General features: G+C 40.1%; 1 protein-coding gene across 2 annotated transcripts; it reads right to left on the reverse strand.

Moving 5' to 3' along the window:
- Window positions 1-6,762: 6,762 nt before the first annotated feature.
- On the reverse strand, window positions 6,763-19,059 carry bin2b (bridging integrator 2b). Of its 2 annotated transcripts, none has more exons than XM_061041463.1 (12): window positions 18,578-19,059; window positions 16,205-16,285; window positions 13,981-14,035; window positions 13,428-13,522; window positions 12,129-12,224; window positions 11,916-12,023; window positions 11,735-11,820; window positions 10,857-10,932; window positions 10,659-10,741; window positions 8,923-9,601; window positions 7,755-7,841; window positions 6,763-7,253 (listed from the first exon to the last, which is right to left on the reverse strand). In XM_061041463.1, exons 1-12 carry the CDS (start codon window positions 18,674-18,676, stop codon window positions 7,143-7,145), a joined length of 1,656 nt encoding a protein of 551 aa, XP_060897446.1. In that variant the 5' UTR covers window positions 18,677-19,059; the 3' UTR covers window positions 6,763-7,142. The 2 variants fall into 2 exon arrangements, with proteins under 2 accessions (XP_060897446.1, XP_060897445.1); XM_061041462.1 differs by having other exon boundaries at window positions 6,763-7,256; window positions 18,578-19,058.
- Window positions 19,060-21,977: the final 2,918 nt, after the last annotated feature.

Consider the following 21,977-nt stretch of genomic DNA (forward strand, 5'->3'; position numbering starts at 1 on the left):
CAATTCAAAGCAATATTATATTCATACTGGTTGTAATAATTATGAAAATAACTTATATTTACTAACTCCGAGAGAATTAAGCAGTTCTCCTCCTCTCTATGAATTGTCTTAGCATCTTTCAGCTCATTGTTTTGGATATATGGCCTCTATCTGAACTGCTTTGTTTCACTAAAGGAACAATATTTAACTCTGACACTGACACGCTTTTAAAATTGGTACTGCAGTGCAAATCCAAAAACAATGTAGAGAGCCGTCTCCCCCCGCCCCCTCCTCCCTACAGCGATGTGCACACAGGTTGCCATGACACTGAAGCTTCAGTGTTTAGCCAGCTCTGCATCGGTCTGTAAACCTTTCTGCATTCTAACCTCTCTCCATTTCTCAAAATCATCTCCAATATTGATCCTAGTTTGAGCACCTGGTCCAAACAAATCCAGATCATTCAGGAGCAGAATCTAAAGTTAGAAGGAGGACATACTGGCTGCTGCATTGTTGTCAGAGAAGCCAGCACTTCCACATAGCATGTTTCCTTAATGTCTGATCATATAGTAAGATCACTTTATCATTTAATTCAGTAGATATCTTACATATTGCTCTTTAAGGAGACCCGAACACAGATCAACATCAAAATAAATAACTTACGACTTATTATTAATAATAATATATTTGTGTTCTTTTCAATATGGGAACATAAACGTATCTCTAAAACTCCCAAAGTATCCACTTACAGCAATGTTTTTTGTACACTCCACAAACTCATCATACCAAGTGTGTTTGTCAAATTTCTATTTATAAATATATACTGATTAAAGTCTTATTTCAAGGAACATAACAAGTACATTTAGTTTTCTGCACTGGCAGCTCAACTCAAACCAAGCAATTCAAGCCTTGTTTTTTAGTTGTAATATCCTGAAATTAGATGTTCCCCTGGTCTCGTCATGTGAATGCGGATGGAATGTATTAAGTGTAAAGAGATATTTTTAACTAACTCTGTAAGATATGAGTTTATGGGGCGTATCTTCTTTGCTGTGGCTTTCACAATTATCTGAACTTTTGAACCATCTCTTCCTTCTGTGTGTTTCAACATCCTTTTTCATATGACTTCAAAACCCTGGCTGTGTTTGAGACAGATTGGAATACTTTCACTGGCCCGGATTAAGCATCAGATATTTTTTCTGGGTCTAATCTATGAAATCTAATCTAATCTTTTATTTTTTTATTTTTTTATTTTATTGTTATTATTATTATTATTATTATTATTTTTAAATTATTATTATTTTTTAAAATCTTTTTTTTAGTATCTTTTTTTGTACATTCTTAATTTTTCTTTTTTTATTTAAATTGTACTGTGTTCACTTTTTGTTTGCAATCTTTGCTCTTTGCTGCTGTAACACTGTAAATTTCCCCGTTGTGGGATAAATAAAGGATTATTTTATCTTATCTTATTTTATCTTAAATGGAGACTCATTACAGAGTTTCGGGTTTGACTTGTTTGAAGACAACTGTGACCTCATGCAGGGTCACACAGTTGAGTTGAGTCTGATGCATGGACTGACATTTTCTGTGCAGACTGCATTATTTATTTTTTACCTCATTTTCTAAGCAGGAGAAGAGAAAAATAAAAACTTCTCACGGGTTACCTTTACTGATTTGGCCCATGACTGTGGAAAAAGAGCACGAGGAGCTGAAACTGCAAACGCTCAAAGACCTGCTGAGCTAGCTACATCTGCAGGCTAATTGGAAAAGGCTGAGAAAAGGAGCACATTGAAACACCTATTTGAGCCGTACTGCAATTATTTTGCTCGTGTGGATGCTCGTAAAGTGTAAAAGGTTTCATTTTCCACTGGTCAACTCACCGGCCATGTGGGGGATTTTATTTATGTCTTTCCAGAGCCAAAATTACCAACCCCCCATTCTCTCTCTCTCTCTCTCTCCCCCCCCTCTCTCTCTCTCTCTCTCTCCCACACACACACACAAACACACACACAAGCACAGTCTGCATTATGTCAGAGCATAGGGGATAAGAGACATAACACATACCTACTTGTAACGTCTGCATGTTGGCTCGCGCAATGAAAGAAGGAGGAAAGAGCGCTCTTCCCTCCACACACACACACACACACATGCACAAGGCCACCTACACACACCTACACACACACAGGAAGCCACATGATTACCACAATTAAAGCAACAACATGTCTGCTAATGTGTGCCTTCAGAGGCTCAGACTCCTTAATCATGACTTCAGATTGTTAAGAATCATCAGTGGATTAATACTACTAAGGGTTGGAGCTCCCTTTTGGTATTTTTGGGAAGCTATAATAACTTATATTCAGTTTGTATAGTTCTAAACATGTTTTATGTTTGGTGTGATGAGTAGCTGTGTTTTCATTATGTAAGATATTTAGCTGTTTGCTCAGACACATGACAAACATCTTAACCAAGTAAACAAGTAAATATGATGGACTTAAAGGTACTTTAAATGACACAATAGTTTAGTTTATATTCACTGTTTCTTCTTTCACAGAAACACAAGAGATCAATCCTTCACACAGAAAATATTTTCCTCACTAAAACAACATTTCAAAGCAAATTAAAAGATGGATTTAAAAATACTGCTTACACGACACTAATTTCCATTTGTTTTTTCCCTCTTTGTACTCAAGCACTCCTGCATGTCTTGTCGTTTTAGCGCCACCTGTAGATCAGGGGTGAATACTGCATGGTCAGGAACTTTGAGTAACACACGACTGCACATCTTATCTCATGTTTATGCCAAACCAAACAAAGCCCTTCTCAAGAAGAATCATTAAAACCCTGGCTCAACTAGGTCAAAAAACTCAACATCGAGCCACTTTAATAAAATCAACTTTAAAGGTAATGTTTATGTAAACATGTATAAAGCAGAAGGAGACACTTGAAGCATATATATTCAATTAAAAGAATCATGTTTTGTTGTTTTGTATTTGCTCATAGACCCTTTTATTATTCCGCATTTCTCCCTCTACTTGATGAAGTAAAGTGATGTAACATTTTCCCACAAGTCAGACATCCATGTGGATGAAGGGAGATTAAGATCAGTGGAGGAGGGAACCTCTGCTGCAGACTGATTGGAAAGAAAAATGAAAATAGGATTGAAAGGATTGAAAAAGTTACCTCTGAGCTTTTCTCCCGTGGGTTATGATCGCTAGGTCGGATCAGAATCCTTTGTGATTTCCTCCAGAAGCTCCTTCTCCTCGCTCTCCCTGGCATCAGCAGCAGTCTGTTGGAGAGCAGTGTCTCTGCGTGTCTGCTCCATGGGGTTGTGGTAAGTTTTATTCTCTGTCTGTAAAGTTTGAATCAAGTTTACACTTAATCTTGATCTGCAGTCTCAAATCGGTGTTTGGTCTTTGGGTTCTTGAGTTTTGGTCCATTTGGTTTTGGTGTGAAAGGCCGGTGCTCTTCTGCAGCGAGCGGTTCAGAGTGTTGCCTGAATAATAGATCGAATCACTAACTTCGATGTAAGGGATGTCATTCATGTTATTTAAGGCGCCTTTCAGTAGTCATCTTCAAACTCGGAATTTACTTATGAAACATTTTAATCTGATTTTTTGGTTTTACTTCCCACAACTCAAACATTTTGAAAAGCTGGTAGAAGTTTTGTTTTATGGGGAAAACAAGCTTTAAAAATGTGGATGAACCAACTGTGCCTTTCCAACACTACATGACAGAAAGTTATCAACAAACTTTGCAACAAGAGTGAATATTTGACCTGCTTTTATTACACACCATATACTGAACAAAAGATGGACGTAGACTCAGTGACATCACCCATTGGTTTCTGAAGAGGCACTTTGAAGCCTAACGACAGTACAGTGTGTACCAATACTGAACTGAGCTAATAAGAATAAAGCTGTGTTTAATAACAGACTGTAAAGATGTTTCATTTGGCTGTAGAAATGGACATTTTAAAACGGGTGTTAATGAAACTTCCTGGGAATTTGGAGCCAAAACAGCGACAAAAACAGCTCCTTCTTACCTAAACTCTAAAATCCAGGTCTACACTCCCTCCTTCCCACTACACTCTGCCAATGAAAGACGTCTGATCCAACCTTCACAACAGGGCCCTAAGTCTCTAACTAGACTCTTCTCCTCTGTCGCCCCCCGGTGGTGGAATGAACTTCCAAACTCCATGTGATCTGCAGAGTCCCTCTGCACCTTTAAGAAAAAGCTAAAGACCCAGCTCTTTCATGAATACCTATGCACTTAATGATTTTGATGATGACAATATTTAGGATGGTTTTAATGCTGATTAGAACTCTCAAGAACAGCTGTCGATGTTGTTGTTGTTGTTAACTTGTGCCTTGCCTCTGGTCACTTCCTGTCAGCACCTGGAATCCGACCGGACTTCAAGCTGTTTATTTGCACTTACTGACGTTGCTTCCTCTTTTCTAGATCCTTGCTTGTGTTGTACTTACTCTCTGATGTTAATAAAATGTGAATAAAAGCGTCTGCTAAATGAATTGTAGAATTGTAGCCTCAAGTGGACACTCAAGGAATTGCACCTTTTTGCTCTTCCCCATTGGCTTCATTTTTCAAACCTGGAGGTCGCTGCTTGGAACGCATGGGCCCAAACGTAACTCTAAATAAATTCTCATGTTTTTCTGTTTAGTTTTAACGAAAGCAACTTCATGGTTTTTAAAGCAAGGTTTGGTTTAGAGCCTGTTGAACTGACTCAATGTGACAGAAAAATATTATTTAAAGGTTCACAAGTACTGTTTTTTATTGTGGCACTCAAAAAAAAACCGAAATATAAAAAATGTGCATTTAATCTAACACTATTTCTCTCTTTAAAAAACCTTAACTTCCAACACTGTTTTAAGTTTTCTTTTTTTCCACAGAAAAAGTAGAATGCATGCTTTGCCGTCAGAAAGTCGGTGCAGATTGGAGAACGTACCTGTGATCAATCTCCTATTGAGTCACAAACAGCTCCACGGATGTTTTTGTTTTGCTAAGCATGACCTCTGCTCCTTCCCTGACCTCTAATCTTCCTGAGTAATATAATCAAGAAGAGGAAAGGCAATATCATTACAGGAAGAAATAAAGATAAATGACTTCCCCTCCTCTTTCCAACAGAGTGCCCCCCCTTATTTGTTCATGGCTTAAACATGATTCATACTTGTGTCTCTGCGATCTTTTTTCCCCTCTTGATGCAGGTGTATGATGCATGTAGACGGTCAAATCTTTCTTTGTACATACACATCAGTCGAGCTGTTGAACAAGAGTCCTCAGGGCGAGGGGAACTGATTGAAACTCCACAGCTCTCCCAGAGACTTTATCTTAGTTTATCCATCATCCAGCTTGCCGACACAACACGACTTGTTAATGGACCTGAGCTAATACAGAAGTTATTGCTGTGTAACCTACACGCCCATTCCCTGAAGGCGCGAAGAGGAAAACTCAACACCGCAAACAAGCGGAGCAGCACGAGGCCGGCAGAGAAGAAACACGCCTCCGAGATGTTCACACTCAGATAAAGCCTTCTCTTTGAGGAAAAAAGGCTTTTTATTTTAATTGGAGCAGAGCCCAGAGTCTTCCACTGTGAATATCAACCTTCAATATTAACCTCCCAGTGACACAGAAATCTATAAATAACAGTTTCACTAACCTGGGGATTTCTATCGGAGGGGGAGGGGGAGGGGGATTGCCCTTACTCTGATCTTTGTGGAAGTATTTCTTCAGGCTGCCTGAAACCTCTTCTACACAAAACAAGCTACAATGATGCACAGTTATTTTTGGTTATCATGACAAAAGTTTTTGCTGCATCAGAATGAACCTTCAAATAGAGAAGGTCCAGCTCCTCAGAGGCCCACTCCTCATCACATCATGCATCCTTCCTTCACCATCACCATCACCACCAGTGTCTAGACTCAATGAGTACATGAACACATCACGATGGAGTCTCATTGCCTAAGACAGTGGTTCTCAACTGGTGGTTTTGTGGCGTGACTGTGTTCTGTGGGTCAATAACATGTCACTGGAGAAAAAAAAAAAGTGTCCAAAATTCTATGAATCGCTCTTAAAACATTCTGGGTTTTTTCCTTCTCTTACTCCATCATGTTTCGTACCGTCTGATGTCCAATCTGCACTTTATTTCATTCAACAAATCTGATTGGTTGGAAAAAAAATATCAGAAATTTATGTCACGACTGACAGACCCAGCGGTTTCACCCAACTGTAGCCACACAGTAATCAGACAAAACCCAATCAGCAAATCAAATTCTAAATACCCAAGAATTACCCATGATGCAGTGCTGCCCTGTAGCCGTACAGTAGTCAACTCCTTCCTGTCGTTTAACACCACATTTTGTAAGCTCATTATCCAGCTCGAAAAAAATAAATCTTAATTTTTAAGCTCTGCACAGTGGAAGAGCAAAGCTAAGCGATTTTCAGCTTGGTGGTATTTTTTTTTTATGCAAGACAGACTTTTCAGCTCTAAACTCGTCGCAGTCAATCAGCTTGTTTGTCTCACTTCCCAGCTCCTGACAACATCTTCACATTCCAGTCTGCTGAAATCACTGCAACCCTCTCAAATGCTCAGGCTGTTTATCTCTGCTTTTACAGTCATCATTCCTTTATTTTAAAAATGCAAAAATATTCACAATATGTAAAGTAATTTATCTGCTGCTCTTGGTTTGCAAATCTCTACATCTCATATCAAAGGCAGTACTGGTATATAAAACCTCGCTACCTATCTGTAGAGTTTTAAACCACAACGACATCCAGTTTTATTTTATGTATAACTTTATTAGGAAAATGTACACACGGTTATAGCATCAGTATAAAAGATTCTTTTTTCACAGTGTTTCACAGCAAGTTTTTAAAATTTCTAAAAAGAGAAAAATACTGTCAATTATTCCCATCCCCAAAAAGACAAACATAATGTTCTAAAAGTCACTTTTGTTCCACTTGTTGCATCACATTACCATGTGAGTGACCACGTGTTTGTCAGTCACATCATCTGTTTGTACAGCTTCTGCACCCAAAACACATGGGTTCACTCCCTCTGTGTGCGAGTGTGTGAATGTGTGTGTGTGTGAATGCGCGTGAGTCACCGAGAGCCTGATGGGAGAGAAAGTATTACAGGCTGAGGAGTGACTATTGCTTCACTCCGTCTGAACGCGCTCGATGAGTTTTTCCAAGAAGATCCCAGAGTGAGTTTCTACATCCCTGTGCTGGTTCCAGTTCTCCTCCTTAATCCCCTTCACCAGGCCGTCCTGCTGTGAGACACAGAACACAAGGAAGACGTTAGGGGAACAAGTCCACCCTCTGATTACATAGTTTGTGAATGATGGTTCACTTTCTGGGGGATTTCCTGTTTTCTTGGGGGACCAGTAAAAAGTATTGGGGCCGTTTGCACAAAACGATTTACCAAGAGGAGTTCTCCTGAAAGCTCAAGCCAGGAGTATTTTCTTAATATCCATCAACAAAGCTACATAGAGCAACTGTTACTGAGGGTTTGAGAGAACTATGCTAAGATAAGAGACAGCTGGGGGAAACCCTGTAGCTACCAAATAGTGATTCAATAATGGGCAGGTCAGTTTATCTTGATTTTGGTCTTGACTCGGGTATCTATCCCTAAATGTCTTGGTCTCTGAGCTGCTCTGGTCTCGGGTAAGTCTTGGTCTCTGTTAGTGTGGTCTTGACTTCAACACTAGTCATGAGTGCATTGATGAGCCAGGGGAAGCGAGATTTGAGTCACAAGAACACACACCCACCTGTTGGTTATCTGAGAGCACCAAGATGATGTCTCCCTGTTCAAACGGGAGCAGGCCGTCAGCTTCATGGCTCTCTACCGCCACCCCCTGGTAGAAAAACAAAAGTCACGTTAACACAAGCTCTAAACAACTCACACTCATCACGGGTACCTTAAAAACGAGCATCTCTCCTTATTGAGAACCATTTTTCAGGTTTGAAGATAAAGAATATTTAATTCATTTCAATGCATTTGTTTTAAAGGTTGTTGCAGCCACAGATGATTTTATTTCAATCCATCTCCTCTGCATTGATGTTGAAGCAGGAATCTCATGAACAGATTATTTCAGATGCACAACAAATGAAACCTGTTTAATGTAACACCTACATACAGCTGGAGACACTTGGAAAAGAAAACAACAGTTTTTCTAACATTTATTGTCTACATTTTGTCCCTTCATTATCTGAAGCTAAAGGTGCATTTGATTTATGTGTTTTTGCAACATGAATTAATTAGTAGTCAGATTCAAACATTTGGCCTTATCCTATAAGATCACGTGTTTGACTACAGATTATATGTTGTGTCTCGACGATTCAGAGACATTATTTCATAACAAAACACTGATTTTTGCTTCATTCAGCAACAACACAAAACTGCACATCCCATATTACTATTGGGTAATAGTTTGATGATGGAGTTGTTCATTTTAATTAAAAGCCATTTACATTATTTTTTTAAAGAATAAGACTTATATATGGGAGGTTATTGTCTATTACATCAAGAGAACATCAACTTCAAGCAAAAAAAAAGTCTTCATAAATGACGTTTCTATTAAAAAACACTTTTTTCTAGAACTATTGACCCCCAAAAAAATTATTTTGCCTACAAAACGCAGTGTGAAATCTGACAGACATGGTTTGTTGGGTCTAAAGACTACAAGGTGAAAGAGAATGTGAACAGGTAATGGGAAGTGAAGCAGGGCCTCTGTAGACGGCTTGTTTCTACATTTATATTGTATGTAATGTTTTTGACACGAGAGTGTACTGCACGGAAAAAATCACATCCTCTGATGCTGCTTCACCTCTTTTCATTGGTTGTTTTTTGACAATATCATAGGAGCAAGAAAAGAAAAGCAAATGAACATTCGATGAAATATAAATGTCTTAGGTTCCTAAGTCGCAGGTGTGTACCTTGTAAATGAAGCCTGGTGGATTGTCCGAGCTGCAGTCTTCTCCTGAGTCGGCCGTCTCCTGGTTAACTGATGCTTCTTCTGTCTCCTCCTCAGCAGGTGAGCGGGGGCATCTCTCTGCGGAGCGGAAAGAGCGGCGCGGGGCAGGAACTGGTCCAGGTTTTAGCTTGGCCTCTTCTTCTGACGGCGGATCGTTCACACTCTCCTGCTCTGGGCTGTGCGGGGCGTCGCTGTCTGCAGAATCAGACGGACTGCACACCTCTTGACTCACAGCCTCCGACTTCGCTACTCCAACCCCGGAGTCATCCGAGTGGTCTGAAGCGAGGTCTGCTTCTACTTCCGCTTCTCCTGCCGCCTCCACCTCCTTTGTGCTCTGATTGCTTGCGCTCTTGTCGCTGCCCTCGTTGTCGCACACCGACTGCCTCTTGGGCGTGTTGGTACCGCTGGAGCTGAGATCAGAGTCCGACGAGTGGACGTCTTTGGACGAGACGCTGCTCTCCTCCGCTTGGCTGGTGTCTTCAGAGGTGCTCTGAGGTCGCTCGGCAGGGGGAGAGTGCACAGCGTCTTTTCCATTTTCAGCGGAGGCATGGATGGAGACATGGTCGGATGGGAACGCTGTGTTGCAAGGGATGGGGTTTGAAATAACCACGGACTTTCTCTTCTTTGACTTGGTTGTCGTGCTACAAGAAAAAGTGCATCATGTGTTATTTTTGAACAAAGCACCTTTAACAGAATCTCCACACAGAGAGCTAGCTTTATCACAACATCAGATTACTAAACACTAAAGGTGTGTTTGTAATTTACCTACAAGACATGACATGACAAGAGCTCTTATTAAGAACACTCAACCACAGATAAGAAATCACATTAGGTGTGTCTGAAATCACACACTCAACCTGCACTATCTACTTCCCATATAAAGAGAGTTCTCTGTAGTGGACTGCACTCTGCTCACTCATTCAGCACAATAAGGAAAACATTTATGATATATGCTGCCAATAATGACATCATTTCTGTTGCACAACTAAAAGGTGTGCCTTAACGCCGGCCGATGACCAACAATAACGCTAAATAACAGCAAGAATTTCAGTGATAAATATATAATACTGATCGTATTTTCAAATGTTTTAAAAATCAATGAAAAGTACTGAATTTTGGCGTGCATAATGAAACACATTTTCGCACCAAACTCATTTATTTTAGCTTTTAGACGATGGTCTCGTGTCTGTCATCATGAGTAAAAAAAAAACTAGCGTCACTACTTTGAGGAACCTCTACCCTTTATCGAAACGGCTTCGAGATTTTGGGACAAAATATTCACTTTATTTGTGTTTCCGTGTTGAGTGTTAACGCTGGTCGCTCCTCTCGTCGGTCTGAGAGCAGTCAAACGACACGAAAAATAATTTGAACCAGGGCGCTGGTAGCCTTGTGGTTAGTGCGAGCCCTCCAAGCGGACGGCCCGGGTTTGAATCTCTCTCTCTCTAAAATAACAGCATAAAAGGCCCAAACATAAACCTAAAACAATAAACATTTTCTTGAAACAAATTGCATGATGGTATATGTTGCTTGGATAGTGACCATCGGTTGCACACTATTTCTCACAATGCATTGTGGGATACAATAGGGTATGATAATGCTCACTCAGTATTTGAACACCACTGGAAAATGGCTAATTCACTACATATAGTGCACTATAAAGTGAGCAGTGAATGAATTGGGACACGGCCATGTTCTTACCTGTTCAGACCCTTGATGATGAAAGCTTTTCCTGAGTGTTGAGTCTCCAGTTTCTTCATCACGTCGTACAGCTCGTGGTTCAGCTGCAACACATTGAGATAAATGATTAAGAGTGTTCATTGTGTTTATGTTTCGGTGGTTTTATTAACACATTACTCTTTTAAGAATTGAAATATGAGGATCTGCGTCACATCTTACCACACTCATTTCTTTATAGAAGACATCCCTCAGGTTGGATATGTTTTGGAACACCGTCACGTAGCAACCTATGCGGCTACACAAACACAGACAGCTTTTGTTTTGTCTCTTAGCTCATTCACACGAAGCAAAGCCAATCACTGGATCCAGTCTGTAAATGTTACAGGTCTAGAAAGCACATTTACACATCTGAGCTCAAAGTTACGTTTTCTCTTGGTTAATACATGAAGTCATAAAAAGGTACTGTTAACAATAGGTTTGCAAGTGGTTGGGTACGATCAGGGGGCTTAGGGATTAAGCTGCAGGCGCTCTGACTGCAAAACAAAAAAAAGTGGGAAGACATCTGGATTCTCTGCATTACTTCAGTTTATTATTACAGTTAAAAAATGCCTACAGATGAAGCCTCCGGACATTTCTCATGTTTACGTGGTAAGGCTGAGAGCAGTCCTTGATGGGACTGTGGATTGTGGAAACTAGTTGCAATCATTAATCTATCCACCAGGAGGAGCAATGATTACTGAAGATAAAGTGATTACAGCATCTGAGAACAGCTGCTCTTACTGTGCGGTTAAATGAATACGGAGGGATTTTACATGTTTGAAAAATGTCATCTGAATTTGTTTATTATTCAAAAACTATAAATGCTTATTTGCACCTCTGCACACTCCTCACATGTTGTGTATTCCAAATATCTAGAGCAGATCCTGTTATGCATGAAAAGCATAGTAAGCTACATGCAGATCTGTGTCTAACCTGCTCATACTTAAACTGTTATTGTACCTTTACCAAACTTTTCTGAACCTTTATGATGTAAAACTCAATTGAGAAGATTAGCCTTGTTAATTTACCGTTATGTGCAGTTTTTTTTTTCTTCTTACCTCTGATAGAGAACAGGCAGCTCCTCCCTCAGCTCACTGTTCATTTCTTCAAAGACGGTCTGGGATTTGTTGAACTCTTCCTCTGCCTGTTAAAAGTTCATTTGGAAGTCGATTATTAAAGCCTTCAGCTAATACCACTCTTATCATTTTTACGATCTGTGTGATGTAGAGCGAAAGCTACCTTTGCTATTTTGGCTTCATCCTTTTTCTTTGCACTCTGCAGCGCCTCCAGGTGGTGTCGTGCTGAATCGTAGTCGACAAGTTTCCGACCACGTTTAGCGACTCTTTCCTGAAAAAACAAACAATAGTTACCTTACGTGTAAGACTGCTAACCAGTCTGAGGTTTGTTAGCAATAAAGCAGGAACGTGTTCAAGTTCTAAAGCGTTGTGTTACCTTGACCTCTGGGAACTGGCTTGTGTAGTTCTCCATGGTGCGGACAATCTGGTCACTTAGTTTCTCCTCAAAGTCGTTCCAAAGCAAGTCTTCACTCTAACAGATGCAGTCGGTTTTAGATATTAATGCAACAACAGATGCAATTGTTTACAGATGATTACAACAGTAACAACTAAATGTCAGACATCGCCACAAACCCTGACTCATTCATCTTAACATGCTGTTTACTGTGATGCAACTGCAGCAGCTTATTAGCTAACTGGCCTGCCAACTGAAGTTAGAAATTAAGTTCCCCATGTTTGGCATCTCTTTCAACATGCTAAGGTGCAAAACACAACTTGCGTTCATGTTCTTGTGCAAGATAAGGATACTTAGGCAGGGATGCCGATGTGGAAATCTGCAGTCTGGCTCAATGTGAATGCGCTTGCAGCATGCAAGATTTGATTGGCTGTATCATTGCAGGAAGCTACTTTAAACCCAATGTTTGCCACCTGCCCAGCCCCAGAAAATCCCAAAGGCATGAGGGTAACAGCTGGTACGAGCACACATAATGGCTAGGTCATCCGCCGCCCCATAATAAACAAATCAAACGTAATAGGGCTTTAAAAGGTCACATATTATGAAAATACACTTTACCATTGTTTTCTAACAATAATGTGTCTCTAGTCTGTCTACAAACCCATCCTCTCCGTCTTCTGCCTGCTCCTCTTTTCAGGAAGATGTGTGCTCAAACAGACCGTTTAGAGATTTTCCCTTAATGACATCACAAAGGGCTTTAGCCCCTCCCCCTAGGTGGGTGACACTCCCACAGCGGAGCAGTGTTTATTCTACCCTCTGAGTCTGTCTTCTCACCGTAAACAATGAGGCATGGTGCAAGAAAGCCCGAACCACCCAAGCCCTTCCAGAAAGGGGCGTGGTCAGACACAGCTCATTTACATTTAAAGGTACAGACACAGAAACAGCCTGTTCTGAGCAGGGCTGAAATAGAGGGGTTTCCAGTTATGATCAAATACAGGATCAGAGTGGATTTTTGACAAGAAACTTCAAATACATATTATGGGCGGCTCTGAGACTTATTTAAACTGGTTGAAAAGGAGTCAAGTATGTGACCTTTAATAGTGCTGTCAAGTTCTGCCTACAGCGTCCCCATTTTCAGGGAATAAATTAGATAGAGCCTTAAGCAATCGACCCCTACCTGCTGAGACCAAAGTCATTTCACAAAATGATCTGGCTTTAATGACAGACTTACAGCCAACTGCTTTTCATGAGAAAATTCCCATAAACACATCATGAACATACTTCTGTGATTACTGCAAGGCCCTCCACGCCGTCCCAGTCTGGTTCGTAGATGTCTCGCAACGTCTGAGACAGCCGTTTGGACGTGTCATGCACGGCTGTGGAAAGGAACAAGAAGTCGTCTTTAAAATATTATTCAAACAAAAAAAAAAATCTAATTACCGTTTAACATTAGCAGCACAGTGCATTGTGGTGGTGTTTTTTTGTTTTTTTAGGGTTTGTGGTTGCTACACCCACGCCGGGAAGGTCAAACAAACACCAGTTTCCTGAATGGCGCTTACAATGTTGGAGCAAGAGCTGACACATTGAAAACATCAACAGTATCTTGCACATGCATCACATGCACAATGCTGTGTCTGCTGTTTTAGCTGCAGCGTTTTATTTGTTCTCGTACAACATGGCAAGATGGAAGACGGAATTGAGTAAGTCTGAAGAGAATCCAAAAATAGTAGAAAGTAACTTCCCTTATATTGACTAACTCTGCAGAGCAAAGAATGGCATTGTGTTAACACTGTGTTGTGGCTCTGTGTATGCTTCTCATGGTTTAAACACCCACCTTTTACTGCTGTATGGTAAGCTTTGACGTCTTTAAACAAGCGGCTTCCATCTATCTGTAAGCACAAGAAAAAACAGAACAAACCAAGTTCAATTCATGGACATGTTGTACATCTCTTCAGCTCATCTAAACCATGTACGCTTCCTCATTTCCTTAACAACCTAGATGGTGATGATTGATTTATTGTGTCATGCATAAACAACATGCCCAGCACAAAACAGGCTTACAAGACACCAATTATTAATACACAGAGACCACAGACAAAAAAGTAGACACTTAAAGGCAGGGATGGTAATTAAAAAAAAAAAACTAGCATGATTTTGAAAGTGGCATTCCCTCAGTGCTCCGTCTGCACCCACCCCCTCCCCTCTGTGTTCCCTCAAAAGCCACGCCCCTTGATGAGCGGACCTCAGCTCATCGATTGCATTGTGTAGAAACTACATCGTCATATGTCATTCAGCGGTACGTAAACAGTAAACGTTATCATAATAAATGTTTTTAAATAAAAGTGACTATTTTACTACTCACAACGGCCAACGACAAACTCACAGTGAACTCTGTTATCTGTGGCTTTGAATGTGGACGAGTGCATGCAAGGGGTAGAGAACGAGCAGGGAGACAGGGAGGCGTCTGATTGGTTCATCAGATTGGTACCTCGTGGCAGACATTGGTCAAAGTTTTTACAGGTTTACAAACGGATACAGATGACGGATTTTCTTTGTTCCTTTTTCAGAGAACATGAGTTATTAATGTCTGTCAGGACCTAAAGACAATTTCTCTGAAAAAGTGTATCTGGAGAAAATTGCCAACCCTGTCTTTATTAATACTTATACTAGCATATATAAACCATCCTGACGTTTCTTCCAGGCTTTAGAGACAAACATGGCCGAGTTTAACATTGAAGTTAAACAAACCGTTCCGTCCTGTCGTCATCAGAGCTCCAAAACATTTCAGGATTCTGAGCGTACATCTTATTAAATATAAAAGGTGTTCTGGACTCATCATAAAAAGGACAAAACAAAAAAATTCATTCACCATTTTTCCTAACTTCACACAGTCTGTGTTCCTGCAAGTTGCTTTTAAATCTGCCGACTTCAAGAGCCAAAAGAAAGGATTTCTGTTCTCAACTGAGCGACTAAAGATCTCGTCTAGATAAGTTTGCTTTGACATCCGATTGAGAGATTCAGCTGCTTTAAAATGGTGACATCATGTGTGTTTATGTTGCACTGAAGTCCGATTATTTTGCCAAGTAACTTTTCTTGCGTTTAACTCACATACTGTGACTCCATGACCCCAGTTTCAGGTTTTAAAGAAATAAGAATCACAACATTTTCTGTGGTGAAGGCTGAGGTGAAGTGAAAGCAGCATGTCTTGTCAGCGTGAACATTTGGCTTCCTGTTTTTTTCCTCCTTGGTTTCCCTCCAGTAGGTGCTGTAGTTGCACTTCACACTGAATGAGCTAGAGCCATTTCATTGCACATTTTCCCTCCAAAAGAAGCAAACCCGGCCACAAATGGGTTAGGGGAGAAAAATGAATGCTGAAATAATACCAATAGAACAAACAGGAAGGAGACTAAAGGGTGATTGTCTAACTTCCTTTGTAAAGGTTCAGTCTAAAATGAGCTAAACGAGCTATTATTAACACGAGGAAAAGGTCATATCGGACCAGGTGAGCCTGTAGATGTGGGTGTAACACAGAGGAGGGGTGCATTTTATTACTTTTGAATTCAATCCATTCCTTACATACACTCACTTCAAATCTTTTCAAAGACCATAAACTGTCTCAAGACATTCCTCTATGAGTATGTTGTTCCACTAACGACTGTTTCTTTAGTGCATAAAGAAGGTTTCTTTTGATATCAAGGGTGTTGTTTGTGTCAGGGCATCGATCGGAGACAAAGCATGCAGTATTTATGCAGAATGGATACAAAAAAACGAGAAGGAGTTTTATCTTTCTCAGAGTATTTCCTGTGTTCAAGGTTAGGCTGACTGTCTGAATTTGTGGCTTGGCATCTCAGCAACAAAAACAAAGCGCTTTCCTTTTTTTTTTGCAGATTAAGGAGCGCTCCATTGAAAGGGGAGTTTTTGATAAAGGGGACGAGATGTTTAACAGTTTACTTAAGAAAAAACCGAACATTACTCCTCTTCTTAAACTTGTACAGTGAATCAAACATGACGTGCATGTGGAGGCACGCTCCCATGTTATAGGCTACGTGTTTGTTTACCTGTTGTTTGTTGAGGCTCTGGCAACACAGCTCAAACTGTTCGTCTTTGGTCTCCATGGTTTTGCCCAGTTTTTGAAGGACCTACGAGAGCACAACGGAGGGGAGAGAAAGTTACAACAAGAAAAAGACAAAAAGGGTTCAGGGATGATTTCTTACCAAAATCTAAAATAGTTCACTTCATGGGGAACTCCACCAATTTGACTCCTCAATGTCTGTATGCAGGTGCTTGGCAGTATTACAGCATATTTAAAAATCTTCATTTTCTTCATTAATGTCACTCGAGTCTGAACTAATGCAGTCTGAACATGACAAGTTTAAAATCTCGGTGGCAAGTAATGGATAAAATAAGAAACACAAAACAAACCTCTATCTCAAATCTGGAACCGAACTGTTGTTGTCAGTGGTTGAAATTGCATTGTGGGTAATATGGGTGCCAGAATTGGGGTGGATGTGGTTGCTTCTTTAGCCGGTTCATTGTGAGCAACACAACATTGTGTAAGCGAAATGCTAACTTGGTGGAGTACGCCGGCTTACTTTGCTTTATGTAACTTGGTAAGACTGATTTATCTGCAGATATCAGCTACCTGCTCACTCTGTGTCCCCGTCACAAGTTAACATGTTTTTATCATGATGTTTTTCTTTGTTAAAATTACACCAATCTGCTAACTTTTGACAGCAGATTTATTTAAACTCTGGAATTTCAAATCGACATCAGCCTAAAAAATATGCACCGGCAACACCCACCGTTTATGATATTTGATAAGAGTCCCTCAATGTGATTTTAAAATGATTTTGACCAGCTGTGTAATGTACTGAAAAGCACATTCTGCAGAGAAAAACTCAGCTCTCTGTGGAGGTTTATCCTGAATCTGATAACGTGTCTTTTTATTCATGTCTGTTATCACATGAATGTTGAACACAATCCGGCTGTATAAGTCGTTTCCTGTCTCAAACTCCATTCTTGGGTCTCAATTTGCTTAGAGCTTAAGATTAGACATTCATGGGGCCGGATGTGGATCAGTGGTCGTCCTTCAAAAAGGAAGGTCGGGGGTTTGATCCCCAGCTCCTGCAGCCACATGTCCGATGTATCCTTGGGCAAGACATTTAACACCAAGTTGCTCTGAAGTGCTTTGAGTAGTCTGAAGACTAGAACAGAACTATACAAGCTCAAGTCCATTTACCATTTATTTACATATCTGCCACCTACACTGACCATGAAATATTGGCAGTCACCCGTAGCTCACAAAATACATCCTGATGCTTAAGAAGTAAATATCGGCCTAGCTTATAAAACTGTCTAGCACTATTAAATATAACACCCCAATACATCATAAACTGTGACGTACTCCATCGCCTGTCCCAGTCCACTGGTAACATATGAAGTGACCTTTGACTCCGCATCAAACGCTCTCATTATCATGTCTTTCCATTTATCCTTCAAAGCCCCAAAATAGGTCTTGGCCTACTACAACACATTCCAGTGCATGCAAACTAAAGCTGCTGTTTTGAGGTTTTTAAGGTGGAGCATTGAAATCAAACAAGTCGGCCACAAGCAGAGTGAAAAGAAAAAGTCCCACCAAGCGAGAGGAAGTGCACACTCGCATTCAGGAAGTGACAGCTTTTGTGTCCACACACAGCTGAACAACAGTATGAGGCTCAGACTGTGTCGTTGGGGTTTTTCAGCGTTTAAGTTAACAGCCAAGGGCCGACGACTCAGAATGAGAGAGTAATAACATGTGATGGATAAAAGGCTAAGAGCGAGAGGTTGTGTTTTATAGTCGTCTACGTTGAATGGTCTGCATAGAGAGGTTTCCCGTTACCCTCATGCCTTTGGACCAAGCTTTGACTTTACCCTCGTGGTCGTAATCACAGTTTCTCTCACTTTCTTTCTCGAGGTCCACTAACAAGGCTACAGATGTTTTTATCCTCTTGGACCATCTACTCATCAGCTTAGAGCAGGGGTAAATGATGGACTACAGACTGGGATGTTTTTGTGTAGTAGTAGTAGTAGAAGGGTGACATATTTTATAGGCAACACAACTGCACTCAAACACTTCATTTTCCATATTCTAAAAGGTAAATAATAGCTGCATTAAACCAGTCTTTGTAATCTGCTGCTTCTGACTGTATGGGAGTTTTTGCTCAAGCCTGTAAAAGCTACACATTCATCAGATAAGAAACAACACCTGGTCTAATTCTGAGGAAAAGTCGTTTGACTGCTATTTGATCAGGGCTCCGAACAAAGATACCTTTGGATGACAGGCTTGGATAAGTCTGTGTCTTGGCACAACAAGCTGAAGAGAACAGTTTATAGAAGAAGAAAAAGAAGACTCGGTATGATTTTTTTTTAGAAAGTTCATACCCCTGGCTCACCTTCTCCTGAGCTCGATTCAACGACTTCTGGACCCGTTTGGCGAGGAATCCAGCCCCGGCCTGGAGGTTTGGACCCATCTTATTATTATTCTCTGCCATCGTCGATTCTCCGTTTGTCTCTCCAAAACAAGAAGCCTTTACAGTCAGTCAGTCAGCCCCCCCACGTCTGCTTCCTCTTGAGAAACTGCTTCACAGCAGCTGAACTGCGCCTTAAATTCACTACGCTGGAGGTGGAGCAACAACAGTAGAGTCAAGACACCGCTACACACACACATACAGACAGTCACACGCAGTCTGTTTTGAAGCCAGCTGACAGTGGAGTCCTTTGCTTTATCCCCCTCCCCTCCACAGCTCGTCGGCTCTTGTACAAACTTGTTAGAAGGAATTATTTTCTTGCGTGTTCAAATCTGTTGAACTGTCATGTCGTATCCTCCACTGTAGCAAAACTTCACTCCGCTGCCGCAATCAGCTCAAGGTGGAAGTCAGCCAACAAACAACACTCACCTGGAAATTATGTGTCGATTGATTGCGTTTCTCTGATGATGCGTACCTGACTCAGCAGCGTGACGTCACCGCGAGAGCGAATCAGCGGCGGAGAGATGTGCCTTCAAAACTCAGTGTCGAAATAAATCACCGTAGGGGGTTGTTTTTTGTGTCCTATATCTGTACTCTTTATCACGACGGAGGATTAGGGCCACCTTTTAAAAAAAAAAAAATCGAGATTAAAATCGTAAATTTACGACTTTATTCTCGTAAATTTAAGAGTTTAATCTCGTAAATTTACGACTTTAATCTCGTAAATTTACTACTTTATTCTCGTAAATTTAAGACTTTCATCTCGAAATTAAAAAAAAAATATGTAAATGGCCCTAATCCTCCGTCCTACTTTCTGATAGGCTATAATGTAATAACTCTTTCTATCGCTCCTGAGCCCTGCTGACTTGTTTGCTTAGTTCGGTCATTGTTGACACAGCTGTTTTATCCTTTTATTAAAATGACTTGCTTGCATAACACCTCTGACGCTGACTCCAAATGACAGACACACGAGGTAGAATACTACACGATCTAGGTGTAAAAAAAAAATAAAGTTGAACAAAGATGCAGACATTGAAAGTTGGTCATCTAAGCGCAGGCCCAGGGCCAAAACAGTCAGCCCACCATATGTTTCACCTACACACCTTCAGAAATGCTTTATTGCCTTGCTAATTGTTTTTGCACTGAAACACCAAGTAAACATTGCAAAACTACAACAGAGAAACGTAACTAAAGATAACTATAAAAAAAGATTGGTGTAAAAATCTACTCAAGAACATCAACACATATAGGGGCCTGTTATTTGCCTGTGCCCATATCCAGCTGTGCACAGGTCAATTATGTTGGTGGGATTTAAAAGGGTCACTATTCCCATTAAAGTAACCTGGCTGTATCATGGCGTAATTATGACATTTTTCAAAAATAATTTACACCTATACACACATAGATCAGTTTCAGATCAAGAGTTATTATAAGGGAATATAACATTTATGTTCAAGGTCATGTCTGTGAATTTGTATGTATTTATTGAGGTCACCAAGGTTTAATCCTGCGAGTCAGAGTGAAGGGTGTAAATATCCCTTTTCGGTGACCCCTCTCTCTGGAACCCACTCCCCACACATATTCAAAACTGCACTGACCCATACACATTCAAAAAGAGTTTTTAATGTATGATTGTGATGTGTGTTATTTCAATGTGTGGCTTATATGCTGTCGTCTTTACGACCTGTGTGTAATGTCACAGTGTTTGTTCGTCGTGTTCTGTCTTGAGCTTTCTTTCCTTTCAAACAAATGTGTCTTTGAGTTTGTGAAAAGCATTTTATAAATCAAATTAATTATTATTATTAGCTATAAGTTGACATGGCTTGCATAAGTGACTAAGAGGCAAGATATAAAAGCTCTGCTGCTTTGATTTTGATACATCTGTTTTAATCAATCTGTCTTCATTGAGTCATTAAACATTATTAAAGTCAAGTTTTCAAGGAGGTTTCAAGGAGGCTTTATTGTTTTACTAAATGCGGTCTCTCTTAATAAAACAAATTAAGTGTTAATAAAAAGAATAAACAATACTTTAAGAAAGTAACCTTGATAAATATGCTTATGTATAATGTAAGATAGGCTATTTGAGTGAGAGAAAATGTGCTACTCTAAATTGCTGCAGAGCCCCTTTTTCACATAGTGGCTACTGGTGGTCTGTTCTCCATCTGCAAATTCAGTTCATGTTAAATTTAAATTAAATATTGTATATGTTATTAGAATAAGCTGTAGTAACTAAACAGGCTTCATTGCCTCCATTAAAGGCAAGTGTTTAGCAGTTGAATATTGAATGGGTTTACCGTTTGTAGGCTATTCAAGATTCCATTCATTTGTTATTTTTCTCATGTATCTGCAAGACAAAATGCTGTTCTCCCAGCCCCAAGCAGTGTGACAGAAAGAAAAACATGTAACATATAGACACATAAATATACGTAAACATCTACTAAGGGATCAAATCAGTTCTAAAAGTACATTTAAAAAATTACAATGAAAATCGCACAGGTAATATCAAGTGGGAAAAACTAAGTACAAGAAATAACACAGGCAGCATACAGTTAGCACCACAGTCATTCAATTCGTGTCTAAAGTGCAGTGGATTTAAAGTGCTGATACTAGCACTGATTAGTGTGACAGAGGAGGGGGGCACAGTTTGTTAATTATCCTGACAGTCTGTGGAAAGAAACTGTTGATGCTGCTCCAGTACCTTTTGCCTGACTGAAGGAGGTAAAACAATTTGTGAGATTGGTGGTTATATTCATCATCATCATCATCAACATCAACTTTTATAGACTCAAGGTCCATTTTAAAAGACATACAACACAAAAAATAGACAACACACATTTACATTAGAATAAAAACATTCCCGCCTCTTATAAAAGGCACTTATACCAATGTCTCCAAAGGTATGACTGGTAGCGTACTGCACTATAACTTGGGTTCGACAGCAGCATGATAATTATATTCTTTGAGTCATTCAAGCGACCGATAAATCTGTACATAAGGTTCCTCAATAAAGCTTGTAAGGTGTTAACTCCTGCATTCACAAATAGCTCACTTGCACTACTCCACCTTTGGCTTTTTAAGTAAGATCCTAAAACAATCATTGTAAGCAACCTGAAGTCTGTGCATACTTGATTTTTTGAACTTACCCCATAAGGGGGCAGTATACAGGGGAGTGCAATATGCTCTGAAGAGACATATCTTTACATGATCAGAACACATATAAAATGTCCTTGCCAACATAGTGGCTTGGGCGCCTAAGACACTTGATCTGTTTTGAGCTTTGATCTGTTATAAAGGTATTGTGCACCTGTTACATGTAATTGACTAC

Source organism: Labrus mixtus, chromosome 7 (genome assembly GCF_963584025.1).
Source record: "Labrus mixtus chromosome 7, fLabMix1.1, whole genome shotgun sequence".
NCBI classification, from domain to species: Eukaryota; Metazoa; Chordata; class Actinopteri; order Labriformes; family Labridae; genus Labrus; species Labrus mixtus.

Excerpts from the sequence above, each read along its gene's own strand:
- bin2b (XM_061041462.1), bottom strand. The coding sequence starts at position 18,676 with ATGGCAGAGAATAATAATAAGATGGGTCCAAACCTCCAGGCCGGGGCT. Across the intron at positions 16,286-18,577 it reads TGAATCGAGCTCAGGAGAAG|GTCCTTCAAAAACTGGGCAA; the intron begins GTGAGCCAGGGG and ends GTGCTCTCGTAG. Across the intron at positions 12,225-13,427 it reads GCCTTGCAGTAATCACAGAA|AGTGAAGACTTGCTTTGGAA; the intron begins GTATGTTCATGA and ends TGCATCTGTTAG.